Below are 13,702 nucleotides of genomic sequence, written 5' to 3'. Positions count from 1 at the left end.
ATAGATTCAAACTGTTTGACAATGTAAACTATGAAGACGATCAAATACAAATACAATTATATTTTTCCCAAAGAGTCAATAATGCAATGTTATAATACATTTGCGTTTAAATACACTGGATTGAACTGCTAGTGGAATGTCTAATATCCTTATCCGTTCCAAGATGGCCGATCTATTCGTTCGGGACCTACTAGACCGTGAACCGTGGAGGCCTTGAAATTCAGTCCTTTGTCTGTTTCAATTCGGCTGTGGCTCAGTTCATTGCTACCTCCGCAAACTGCTCCCCATCTCCCAGCGACTGGTTGCTAGGCGGAAAGCGATGCTTGCTGTTTAAAGAGGTGAAGTGGCGGTAAATGGTGTAGCATCGGCGGGGGTACACCAACGACATTACCATCTTTAATCCGCAAGAAGGACTTGCAAACGGGCAGTACAGAGGAACCACGGCACCTGGGTGTCCAGTACAGGCTGACAATCCTGGAGGACCCCATCACCCCCAAAAGCGATGGGTTCCAAAACAGACCCCTTACTGATCGTGGTCTCCATTCTGGAAGGTGGGTGTGTGACTTTCACGGCTTACCATATGGAGGTTCTGATTTCGCACTCTTATTTGTCTGTTTTTGATTATTAGTTTGCTGCTTGCACCGTTTCAAAACTCTGCTAGTGGAATGAGTTTCAAAACCATACTTCAGGGTATTGCTATCCTAGTTACAGCCTTTGAAAGAGTGTAACCCCGCGCTATTATGCAACGATCAGCCTAGAACTCCGGCACAGCAACGTCTTAACACTTACATTTTTTTTTTTTTAGAAGGGTTGCAAACTGATAAGGTACCGTAGTTGCATTGCCGAGTATCACATTAACAAAATATTCTTACTGGGAACCCTGTGCAGGAAGCTGCAGTGTACCGGGCTTTGAACGTTGGCAGTGTACCGTTTGAAGCCAATTCTAGCATGCAAAAGAAATGTACATCATTGTGTATATATGGATTTTTTTCAGCACTGGGTACTTAAGCTACCTAGTGTTTCTGTTGTTAAAACACTTTTCATTGAAGGATCCTTTTAGACATCTCATAGAGCGTACATCAGGGTGAAACATTATTGCACCCACTAGGAGTTAACCTTGACGAGGATTGAAAATCGATTCACTAATTAAGAATTCTTTGCATTGCTTATAATGCCATTGAAATACATTTTCCCCTCATCAAATTGTAAGCGAGGGGTATGGAGAGCTAAAGAACTGTCATTTAGTTGCAAATAAGTGTCTTATTCTAAATATAATTGTAATAATTACCACCCACAAAAGCGAGTAAAACACAGCCAAACCAGTGTCTCAATGGATCGTATATCCTAGATCTTCGTGAGTTGGAGAATCTCTGAGAAGAGCTACACTCTACAGAAACGCACTTACGCACTTGAGGTGCAGGCTAATTCTACCCGAAACTTGCATATTACTTTTTTCACCACAAAAAATTGAGTTATTTTTTTAGCCAATGGATGTAAAACTGCGGTGTTTCCTGGGTTTTTAACAGGGTAGAAACCAAACACAAATCCGAGTCAAAATTAATTGATTGCTCATGTTTTTTAAAAGAAGTGTCGATTATTACAACAGATCTAAACAACTACTCAACGGTAGAAACGGTTCTTGCATAATACGTTTTTTTATATCATTGTTTGATTTGTCAAATTGTGTGTGAGCATACCCAAAACGTTTGCATACTCCTATCATAGTGATTGATAATATTGGGCAGATTTATACCTTTTGAGAATATATGTTTGTCATAAAGCGTTGGTTTGAATTATGATCATTGAATTCAAATTAAGGTCTGAGCTGTTAAGTATTTAAAGTAATGATGATAGTCCATGATTTTGAAGAACTGAAATTCTGATTGGAGTTGTCATTTTATGTGGGAGTTTGGGTAAATACTCTGGATTAATCACAGTGCTGACAGTATCGTGGTTGGGAGCATGATCTGGAGTTTCTCTTTTATGTTACTGGCAAAGGTCTCTCTTTGTTCCTAGAACATGAAGCACTGTGTGTGCGATAGACGGGTGCCATAGTGTGGAAGCATTAGATGATATACCTCCTGTCAACTGGTAACTCTTGGAGGAAAGAATTCTCAGGGTGAATGGTTTCACAGCAGAACTTGGAGGAAAACAGAGCTGTAAAAAATTGAAAGATGCTGGAGCCATCTAAAGCACAGTTAGATAAAGGCAATTTGAAAAGCGCATTCAAACTACAGAAATCCAAGTACAAAATGTTTAATTGAGATCCAAGTGAAAAATGTTTAATTGAGAAGATTGACAATAATACCCCGACTTCTAAGAAGCTCTTTAAAATAATAAGAGCTCACACAACCTGAAGTGTGCCACAGCCATTCCCGCTTGTATGAATTTATCTGAGACATTGTTTTCTCACTTGCAGTATAAGATTTTAAATATTTTTAAAGAAATTTGTAGCCATAAGGAAACCTTGAGGAAAAGACTAGTGGACCAGACTCATTCAATGACATTACCATTCAGGAAGTGGAAAGTACTAAATGCCACCTCTGTTAAAGGTCTCTTGACTATACATGCCCTGTACTGTGGCCGAGTGAGGATATTAACGTGCTGCTACACCGGAGTGTGTGCACATGGATCGGGCTGAGAGGGAAAAAGTGCTCTGTTTCTTTGAAGCTGTGGAGAGGAGCCTGAGCTGTGCTGGACCTTGGACGGGATTCTGCTGGGGGACTCGGTCTCCCGTCACACACCTGGGCAGAGGAAAAGCCATTTAGGCTTGATGTAGACCCGCGGCGTGTGTTGCCGATGCAGAGAGTAGCCTGAGTTGTGCTGGTTCTTGGATGAGATTCTGCTGGGGGACTCGGTCTCCCGTCACCCACTTAGGGATAGGAAACACCATTTAGGCGCAACGTAGACCCGCAGTATGTGTAGCTGCTGCTGAGAAGAGCCTGAGCTGTGCTGGTCCTTGGATGGGATTCTGCTGGAGGTCTCTGTCTCCCATCACCCACCTGGCAGAGGAAACGCCATTTAGGCGTGACGTAGACCTGCAGTGTGGGACGAGCACAGGCTGAGCCCGGGCCGCACTTTTTGGAGCCCGGAAGAGGCTGGGTTGGGCCCCTCTCCAACAACGGTGATTCCACCAAATTACTTGCACCTATTGTTTACCATCATCTACTCCAAAATTCCTTTATAAAATGGTTAAGCGCAAGGGCCAGACATAGCCGACGGATGGAGGATAAGTAGGAACCCTCTATGTGTTTTTACCAAGGACTGCGTCTGTTCTTACCCACAAAATTGAAATAACTGATCAACGCCTATCTTGGGAGCCTATCCTTCGGAATCATTCCTCTTTTGGGGGGAAAAAGTACGGACAATGCTCCCTTACAGCCTCCTTTTAATTGAACCAGCATTACACACAGAAATTATCTTCCAAGAACCCCCTCCTGCAACATCTAGTATTTCAACAAGCATTGGAAATGCAATAGGTCTCGCATTAGGAAAGTTTGAGCGATTGTTATTGTAAATGACACTTTTTTATTTGTGTTGGTTTTGAAAATAGCAAAATTAATAGCTTTGTCAGTTACAATGTCAATAGTTTTAACTTTCGCAAATGTGACACCTATAGCATTTGTAATGCAATGTGTGTTGTATTTACGTGACTTGGATGTATTGATATTACAAATAACAATGGCTTTTATTTTTGTAAATAATTAATACTTAAATAAAAGTTATTGTAATTTATAATGACAATACCTTAAACGTTTGTAAATAACTTTTGTGAAGATTATGTTCAGTGTATTTTATTGTGACGAAAATCCAAGAACATTGCATTTGCACCTACACACACACAGAGCCACACACACACACACACACACATATAGATGTGGTGGTGGTGGATCTGGGGGATATGGTGTTGGTGGATGTGGTGGTGGATGCGGTGGTGGATGTGGTGGTGGTCATGGATGTGGTGTTGGTGGATGCAGTGGTGGATGTGGTGGTGGTGGATGCGGTGGTGGATGTGGTGGTGGTGGATGTGGTGGATGTGGTGGTGGTGGTGGTGGATGTGTTGGTGGATGTGTTGGTGGATGTGTTGGTGGAAGTGTTGGTGGATGTGGTGGTGGTGGGTGTGGTGGTGGATGTGGTGGTGGTGGATGTGGTGGTGTTGGATGCGGTGGTGGATGTGGTGGTGGTGGTGGATGTGGTGTTGGTGGATGCGGTGGTGGTGGTGAATGGGGTGGTGGAGGTGGTGGTGGATGTGGTGGTGGTGGATGTGGTGGTGGTGGATGTGGTGGTGGTGGATGCGGTGGATGTGGCGGTGGATGTGGCGGTGGATGTGGCGGTGGATGTGGCGGTGGATGCGGTGGTGGATGTGGTGGTGATGGTGGATGCGGTGGTGGTGGATGCGGTGGTGGTGGATGCGGTGGTGGTGGTGGTGGTGGATGGGGTGGTGGATGTGGTGGTGGGTGTGGTGGATCTGGTGGCGGTGGATGTGGCTGTGGATGTGAAAAGTTTAAGCTTTTGGTGTGTAAAATGTAAATACATTTTATTTTTTGTTTGTTTTTCAAAATATAAAAGTATTAATTTTGTTATTAGAAATGCCAATAGTTATAAAGTTAGCAAATGTTACATCCATAGCATTAGTAAAGGTACATGTTTAGTTTTCCCCTGTTTTACATGTATTGATTTGACAAATCACAATGTTTTAACAAGAACAGAAGTGAAAACATACAACATCTTTTTATGACATTTGTAATAAAGCTTGAAACATTGACAGAAAATATTTGAACCAGTTGTTGTTGAATGGTTGTTCAGATTGATGCTGTGGTGGCGCAGAGTGATGTTGTTTTGGGGACAAGTAATGCTGTGGCGTTCAGTGATGCTGTTGTAGCACATAGTGATGTTGTGGTGCCCCTGAGTGATGCTGTAGTGGTGCTGAGTGGTGCTGAGTGGTGGAAGTGTGCACTGCCGGCTGGTGGTGTGTGTGCCTGGTGGAAACGTGCACTGACGGCTGGTGGTGTGTGTGCCTGGTGAAAGCGTGCACTGACACTGGTGGTGTGTGCCTGGTGAAAGCGTGCACCGACGGCTTGTGGTGTGTGTGTGACTGGTGAAAGCGTGCACTGATTTGGTTGTGCATGTGGTTGTATGTGTGGTTGTATGTTGTATGGCGGGCGTGAAACTTAAAGTACGGCCGGCCGGCCGTAAAAAAATAATTAGGGGAGGAGAAGCCTTTTGATGTGGTGTCACGGCCAGGCGGCCGTGAAAAATGCAATTAGGAGAGGGGAGAGTGGTGAGGAGAGTAGTGTTGAGAGGGGAGAGTGGTGGTGAGAGGGGAGAGTGGTGAGAGGGGAGGAGAGAGTCAGGCCTGGAGAGAGTGAGGAAAGGGGTGAGTGAGGAGAGGGGAGAGAGGCGAGAGAGAGGTGAGTGAGGAGAGAGAGAGAGAGGGATTGGAGAGGGAGTGTAGTGTTGAGTGGTGAGAGGGGAGATGGGGAGAGGGAGAAAAAGGAGAGGGTAAAGAGAGGGAGAGGGGGAGAGAGGAGAGAGAGAGGGGGAGAGAGGAGAGAGAGAGGGGGAGAGAGGAGAGAGAGGGGGATGGAGGAGAGAGAGACGGAGACGGGGAGAGAGGAGAGGGAAGAGAGGGAAAGGGAGAGAGGGAAGTGAGGGAAATGGAGAGAGGGAAAGGGAGAGAGGGTAGAGGGAGGGTAAGAAGAGAGGGGGAGGACGAGAGCGAAGGACGGAGGGGAGAGAGAGGGGAGGGAGAGAGAGAGGAGAGCAGGCAGAGGGGGAGATGGGGAGAGGGAGAAAAAGGAGAAGGTAAAGAGAGGGAGAGAGGAGAGAGAGGGGGGAAGAGAGGGGGGGAAGAGAGGAGAGAGAGAGAGGGGGATGGAGGAGAGAGAGACGGGGAGAGAGGAGAGGGAAGAGAGGAAAAGGGGGAGAGGGAAGTGAGTGAAAGGAAGAGAGGGAAAGGGAGAGAGGGTAGAGGGAGAGAGGGAGGGTAAGAAGAGAGGGGGAGGACGAGAGCAAAGGACGGAGAGGAGAGAGAGGGGGAGAGAGGAGAGAGAGAAGGGGAGAGGAGAGAGAGAAGGGGAGAGGAGAGAGAGAAGGGGAGAGGAGAGAGAGACAGGGAGAGAGGAGAGGGAAGAGAGGGAAAGGGAGAGAGGGTAGAGGGAGAGAGGGAGGGTAAGAAGAGAGAGGGAGGACGAGAGCGAAGGACGGAGGGGAGAGAGAGGGGAGGGAGAACGAGAGGAGAGCAGGCAGATGGGAAGATGGGGAGAGGGAGAAAAAGGAGAGGGTAAAGAGAGGGAGAGAGGAGAGAGAGAGGGGAGGGGGGAGAGAGAGGGGGAGAGAGAGGAGAGATCGAGGGGGATGGAGGAGAGAGAGACGGAGACGGGGAGAGAGGAGAGGGAAGAGAGGGAGAGGGAGAGAGGGAGAGGGAAGTGAGGTAAAGGAAGAGAGGGTAAGGGAGAGGGAGAGAGGGAGGGTAAGAAGAGAGGGGGAGGACGAGAGCGAAGGACGGAGGGGGGAGAGAGGGGAGGAAGAGAGAGAGAGGAGAGCAGGCAGAGGGGGAGATGGGGAGAGGGAAAAAGGAGAGCAGGGGGAAGGTAAAGAGAGGAGAGAGGAGAGGGAGAGGGTGAGAAAGGAGAGAGTGAGAGGGAAGTGAGGGAAAGGGAGAGAGGTAGACAGAGACAGAGAGAGGGAGAGGGAGAGAGTGAGGGGAGGGAGAGAGAGGGAGGACGAGAGGGAAGGAGGGAGAGGAGAGGGAGTGGAGTGAGTGAGGGAGAGAGAGAGAGGAGAGCAGGGAGAGGGGGTTAGAGGGCTTCTGGTCACTCCCACGAGGACATTTTAAAAAATATGCCAGCTTCAGTCACTTTGCCATTTTATAAGGACACAAGCTATATTACAGGAAATGGCCTCCAAACTAAGAAACAAGTTCGAGGCAAAACAAAAGGTTCATATTAGGGAGTACAGGTTCATCTTTTTAATATTCTGTGGGAAATAATGGATGATAGAAACAACAGGTGTTCAGCTAAGGCATTTAGAAGCTGCCTCTTAACTTTGCTAGATGGCAGACGTTTGTAAATAGAAATAAACAGAAGGGTAATGATTTCTTTCCTCACTGCACCGAAGATCCAGTTTTCTTGAGCGCTGATATTAACCTGATATTAACCTGGTGATACCTCAGCGTAAAAGAGATGAGGCAGAGAGTCTTTGATTCAGAGTTGTACTTCCGGATTGCTTTACTTAGGGAGGAGCCAGACAAGCATGAGGGCCTTTGAAAGTCTGTAGTATAGACGGTATGTGAATGGCGACTTTGGGTGATGTTATCATACATGGTTCATGGTCCTGCACTGCAGAGCCGGCATAGCGGAAACGCTTTATTATTTACTGTCAACGAGAACTGAAGGCGAGGGTGCTAGGCAAAATGCCTATCTGGCGGGCGAGACAGTGCAGTGCCCCGAAGATGGGGGGTTGGGTAGTGTGGGGTAAACAAGAGCCACCCAGCAGCACGTGAGCGGGAGGCACCACTTGTAGGGGGTGGATGTGAAGAGGACTCGTCCCTGTGCACGCGAAAGTGAAAGCAGCGGCCGCATCAAAAGTGTGCAAATTTAAAATACAAACTGCAACGAAGTAGAGCATCAAAAAGAACAAGTGACCCGCTGTAGACTTACTGCAATTTGAGAGATGCTGTCGCGTGAAGGGACAAACTGAGTGTGGCACTGCAGTAGAAAGTGAAGAAAGGCAAACCAAGATGAAAAAAAAGTTAAAACAAGAATAAGACCAAAAGAGACAAGACGGAGGGAAGGCAGAGAAGGGGAGGGGGGAGGAGAAATGCGACACGGCGGGCAGGGGAGGGGGCGGAGCGGGGAGAGGGTGTGAAAGCAGCAGGGGCCTGGAGTGCGGCTGAGGGAACTGAAGAAATGCGACCCGGCAGGCAGGGGAGGGGGCGGAGCGGGGGTGTGGGAGGAGTGCGCCTGAGGGAAAATACATGCAAGGCAGGCGGCTGGGGGCATGTGCACGCGCTTTTAAGCTCAATGCGCATGCGCATTGAGCTTGAATTTCACGGGCACTGCAAGGAATCGCCACGATTCCTTGCAAGTTGGTTAAAGACTGTTTAAGCCCCCATAGTCTCGCAAGCTCGATGCGCATGCGCATCGACAGGCGAGACCTAAAAACGACCAGTAGGGCCTCAGCCACGCAAATACAGCTGGACACTAATTCTGAGCCACCAGTTAAGAGAAGATGGGGTGGTGGCCCACTGAATCAGAACCCTCCGAAAGTCACCCAACCACCTAAATTAAGGGGGACTGTTCAAAAAGAAACTAGATCGACCTTTACCACTTCCACCACTGATGAACGATGACGTTATGTGGAAGTAACTACAAAATACAGTCTCCACCCTGTTGAACCCGATTTTGCACAAATTAACCCAGATTTAAGAGAGATTAAGCCAAATGGAGTCCCAGACCCCAAATAACTTCCGCCCTCTGGAATCTTTTCGATCTGGGAAGGGCCCTGGTTCTGGTCCAGTTTTACACTCGCAGGTGGGAACCCATTTACTAGTATCTGAAGTTGAGTGCCCCACCTAGATCAGATACAAATTAACTTGCCTCGACAAATATTCAAAAGCCAATACTCCTACTACTTCCTTCCTCCTTGCACAAATTCCCTCAGTACAACCAAATGAATATTCGGAGAATCCACTGGAGGAGGTAACACAAAATCTACACCTCCGCACCGTTCCATCCAGTCTGGTGACAACATCACCAGGGGGTGGTGAGGAGGAGGAGGAGGAGGAGGAGGAGGAGGAGGGAGGAGGGAGGAATTACTGCGGTGGGAAAGACTCAACCCAGGAGCCATTGTTACTGTGTACTGGACCTTGCACCTCCCTCCGGCAGCATCCCGACTTGTATTGGTGTTGGCAAATGTACAGCTTTTGAGGGAGGATCAACAAGAAATGACTGACCAATTCATAGACTAAGCTCTTCCCTGGCTGACACGTCACCTCATTTCTGTGGGGGAAAGGGGCAGTCTTTTTTTGTCTATTCATATTTTTATGGCCAGAAGGATAGGGTGCCAGGGGACTTCGAGGAAAGTAATACCGAGTGATTGCTTGGTTATAAATTTCAACAACGAACATATAGTTGGATCTTTCTTAGCGTAGCTATACAAAGTTCCACCCAAGGGCACCCAGATTACAGCCTTACCCCTGAAATACTTGTGTAGAACAGTGTGCAACAGAAAGTAAAGGTAAATTGAGGGACCCCCATTCATGGCTAAATCTGACAGGACACCCTGGAATCCCTGGTGCTACGGGCATGAGGTTAGAGAACAGATTCACCTCCCCTCATTGACCTGGAAGCATGTGACTGACTACTCCCAGTAGTAACCAAACATCAAGAGGGGTGTGAGTGTACGGGATATCCCTGTCATCCATGTCAGTCCAGAGAGAGATAATACACATATGGGGGCAAATAATAACACTCTTAAATTAGCATCTTGGAATGTGGCGGCAATTAACCAAAAACTAGGTGATGAACATTGGCTAAAACTTTGGCAAAACCATGATATCTCATGCTTACAGGAGACGTGGTCAACGGATCCCATTTTCATAAATGGATACCGCTCTTATCAGACACTGGCTCTCCATCAGTAGCAGGTAGGGCTAAGGGGGTCTTTTAACACTAATACCAAACACCTTGTCAGTAACAGTCAAAAAACTTGAACACACAAGCCCACATTTTCATCTGTTAACACAAGTGGTGGCAAATGAAGGTACCTGGCTTTTAATACATTTCTATAACAATGCGTTTTGGGGAAATATGCATCTAGTGGCAGCGTGTTTGTGGCTTAGAATGTGTGGGGAGAAATCCAACATACCTTTTCACCCACAACAAATATGGAAATAGCCTTAATAGGATTCTATTTTCTAGTAACATGGAAATAGCAAATACATTGAATCCATCTATAGGCCACCCTGGGCAAACCTTTCGGCGAAATGGCTATAAATCAATGATTGATTTCATTCTAGTCACTAACCCCCTTATTAACAAAGTCACTTTGGTAGAAAATCGATTCACGATCTCTATTGATCATGCCATCCTATCTTTACAGCTAAGTGTGGCCAAAAGGGATGTGACTAAGTACCTGAAAACAGGAATCACAACCCTGGCAAAAAAAAACTTCCAACTCAAGTGGGCCCAAATTGATAAGATTTAAACTAGTCCCTGAAATTGTTTCGTTTAACCAGGACATTATCCTCACATGTCTGGAATTCGACTTTCCGCCGCTAGCCGTGGTGTCCTCCTTTAGAGATCTCCTAGAGAAAATAAAAATGGCTTACACATGTTTTAAACCAGATACTGTACCAAGGAAGTACTGGTTCGACTCCCCTTGCACAAAATCAAGAAAAGCGCAAATTGCAGCCCTGAAAGCCCAACCCAGAAACTCAGATCAAATAAGATCACTACGCATCGATTATAATCTAGCTAGAAGGAATAGAGAAAGGGTTATCAAGGAGGAGGTCTGGACGGAACTTGAAACAGCAGCAACCATGGGTAATAGCCGAGAGTTCTGGAAGATAATCAATGCCCCCTGCTTTAAAAATCTAAAGGACCCCACACTGGACAACAATGTAGGTGAAGAAGCTTGGATGGCTCATTTTGTTAACATCTTTGCTTCGAATCCACGTCAGTAGAGCACATCCTAAATTTATATTATTGAGATTTCACATGAATTTGATGTCTTTGATGCTAGGCCATTCGAAAAGAATGTTTAGGCACTCCAATATGAGCTCCTGTCCTTGTGACAATCTTTCTTTACAATCTGATTTGCATCTAATTTTCTTCTGTGGGCTCTATAAGAAAGGGTTGACTACATTGTCCCGATTTTAAAACTTTACAATTTAGAACAATGTTAGGTTTCACTCCACTTTTTAAGATCTTTGCCTTACCCTTTAGTCTGCTCTTCTGTGGCAACGTTTCTATGGACCTGCATAAAAAAGAGGAAGCAATGGGATTGTAGAAAGCAATGACCTTCAACTTTTTACCTATTTACTGTTTTTTGTTTTTATGACTTATAAAAGATAAACATGAAAATTTAAATATATGTTATGTGTTTAAACCTGTACAATACACTCTGGTCTCTCTTTTAGAGTATCCCCTTTTGCAAGATTTTATAAAAGCAATCTTAACAACATGTGATATGAAACATTAGATATGGATTTTATGTAGATGACTTGTGATTTAAATGTTGGTTTACTGGTGACTGCGCTAGAATGCACCCCGACCCTAGTTAACTCAGCCAAATCACTAGGAATTACACTAGATAAGAACCTCGACATGAAAAATCATATTAACGCAATGGCCAAGAGCGCCCGCTTCCACCTGAACTATTTAAGAAAACTGAAACCCTTTATCACTGAGACAGATCTAAAACTGGCTATACAATCACTAGTCATCTCGAGGATCGAATATGGCTGCACCACATTGGCGGGCCTGCCAAAAACATCCACAGCACCGCTAAAAGCCTGCCTCAACGCAGCGGCGAGACTCATTACGGGAACAAAGAAATTCGATCACATTTCTCCTCACCTGAAAGCACTACACTGGCTACCTTATGAAGCCAGAATTCAAATGAAGATGGCCTGTATCACGCACAAAGCGGTTCACTACAACACACCGAGATATCTAGCCAAGAAACTTCAGATCTCAGGAGGTAACAGAATTACGAGAAGCGCAAAGGATTTGCTATTACGACCAGCATTTTTCCACAGGAAAAAGACCTACAACAGAGCATTCTCCGGAGCTGCCCCCAGAATCTGGAACTCACTCCCTCCAAACATCAGGAAGATTCAAAATACGATAACATTCAAACGAGAATTGAAGAGCCACTTGATGAGTAAATACCCTACTTAGAGTAACTTAAGGATCACCGGGATGATCAAAGACGCTAACGGAGTGCTGCCCTCTCCATGGAAAATTGGGAAAGATCATCATCGAACAATGAACTGATACCGTGTGCAAGCCGAGGCTTGACACTTCACTGCTACCTCGTATACATGTGTGAATTTGAATTTGAACTATATCTCACAGTCATACTATTTAACTTCTATCTCACTTGATTTATTTACCAATATATGTGGAACTTTAACTATTTGTCTCAACCACTATATATAACTTCTACCTCACTTGATTTATTTATACTTATTATCCTTGATATGCACTGAATCACCTTATAACCCTACCTCAACGAACATGGTTTGGTAATATGACACAAGCCAAGCCTGCTCTCCATTTAATGACAATTGCACAATCCTTATGATTATATATATTAATCGCGTCCATACAGTATATTGCCTTTCTACCTCACTATGCTCTTGTTGCTATTACTGCTTTTATTACCTTTGTATGCAATTCCTTTCTGTTAAGCGCTCTGATACCCACGGGTCTTGTCCGCGCTATACAAAACACTATAAATAAATAAATAAATAAATAAATTATGTCATTTTTATCTGGGCTTTCATGATCTTATTTAGTGGATTGAATAAAGAATTACTGACTGACTATGAATGCCCTTGGCATGTGATTGCTTCCTCCACCTTGCTGTTTTGTTCTTAGCAGAGATTTCAACCTTTCTTGGCAGACTGTAAGATTCCCGAAATTGTGGAAACACACTTAAGTGCTTCCCCTTCTTTTACTTAAAAAGCCTTTAGATCACCTGACAATTCAGCAAATATCTGCCCATCTATTTTCTGCCTTTCCCAGCTAAGTATCTGGAGAGAATTATTAACAAACCACTATTCTGATATGTGGAGGATAACGGCATCCTTTTTCCTTTGCAGTCTTGTAAGGCAGAACGTAGTACAGAGACTGCCTTGCTGTCAGTTACTGACATGATCATGTCTATCCTGGATGCTTGGTGGCTCTACTGCCCTCATCCTCTTAGTCCTGTCAGCAGCATTTGATGTGGGCTCTTAATCGGTCTTAATCGAAAGATTGCAGGCAACAGTTATTCATTGAGGAGCACTGGCATGGTTCACTGATTACTTGATTGATAAGACTCAAACCATCTATTTGGCAACTTTCAGCTGTAAGTTCACTTGTACAGAGTGAGGGATAACACAGAGTTCTTACCTTTGCCCCCCACACCTTGTTTATTATTTGCAGTTGTCTAAATAGTCATTGATCTGGGCTTTAAGAGACCGTCATATGCCGATGATACTCAATTGGTGATTTTGAGCACAAACCACTATGATTCAGCTAGAAACTGATTGCGTGAGTGCCTGAAATCAGTGGCCAGCTGGATGAATGAGAATTGCCTGCAACTTAACGAGGCCAAAACAGAAATCACCCTGTTTGGAAAGCCCAGGAAGATCTGGTCAGATGATTGGTGCCTAGTGAGTTGGGCACGCCTCCGCCACCCTATAGTGTGGAGTGAAATTTGGGCATTCTCTTGGATGATACCCTTCACATAAAGTATCAAATCAATGCAGTGTACGGATTCTGCTTTGATATTCTGCGACACCTGAGCAATATTTTTAGAATATTACCCTTGCACTGCAGGAAGACCCTTGTACAAGCCCTCATCACCAGTTGCCTGGACTATGGCAATGTACTTTATGTTGCCAATAGTGATTCCTTATTGTCACGGATGCAAATCATCCAAAACACTGCAGCAAGGCTCATTGCTAACCTCCCTACTAGAGCTGCCT

At 45.3% G+C, this 13,702-nt stretch overlaps 1 protein-coding gene across 1 annotated transcript in view; it reads left to right on the top strand.

The window, feature by feature from the left end:
* Positions 1-244: 244 nt before the first annotated feature.
* CEP120 (centrosomal protein 120) overlaps positions 245-13,702 on the top strand; it is a 375,016-nt gene continuing 361,558 nt past the window's right edge. The window contains exon 1 of the mRNA XM_086961084.1: positions 245-551. Coding sequence (XP_086817210.1) covers positions 503-551 — 49 coding nt within the window. The 5' untranslated portion in view covers positions 245-502. The remainder of the gene's footprint in view (positions 552-13,702) is intronic.

Source organism: Lissotriton vulgaris, chromosome 3_1 (assembly GCF_964263255.1).
Source record: "Lissotriton vulgaris chromosome 3_1, aLisVul1.2, whole genome shotgun sequence".
NCBI lineage: Eukaryota > Metazoa > Chordata > Amphibia > Caudata > Salamandridae > Lissotriton > Lissotriton vulgaris.
This window is presented reverse-complemented; position numbering and strand designations above follow the sequence as displayed.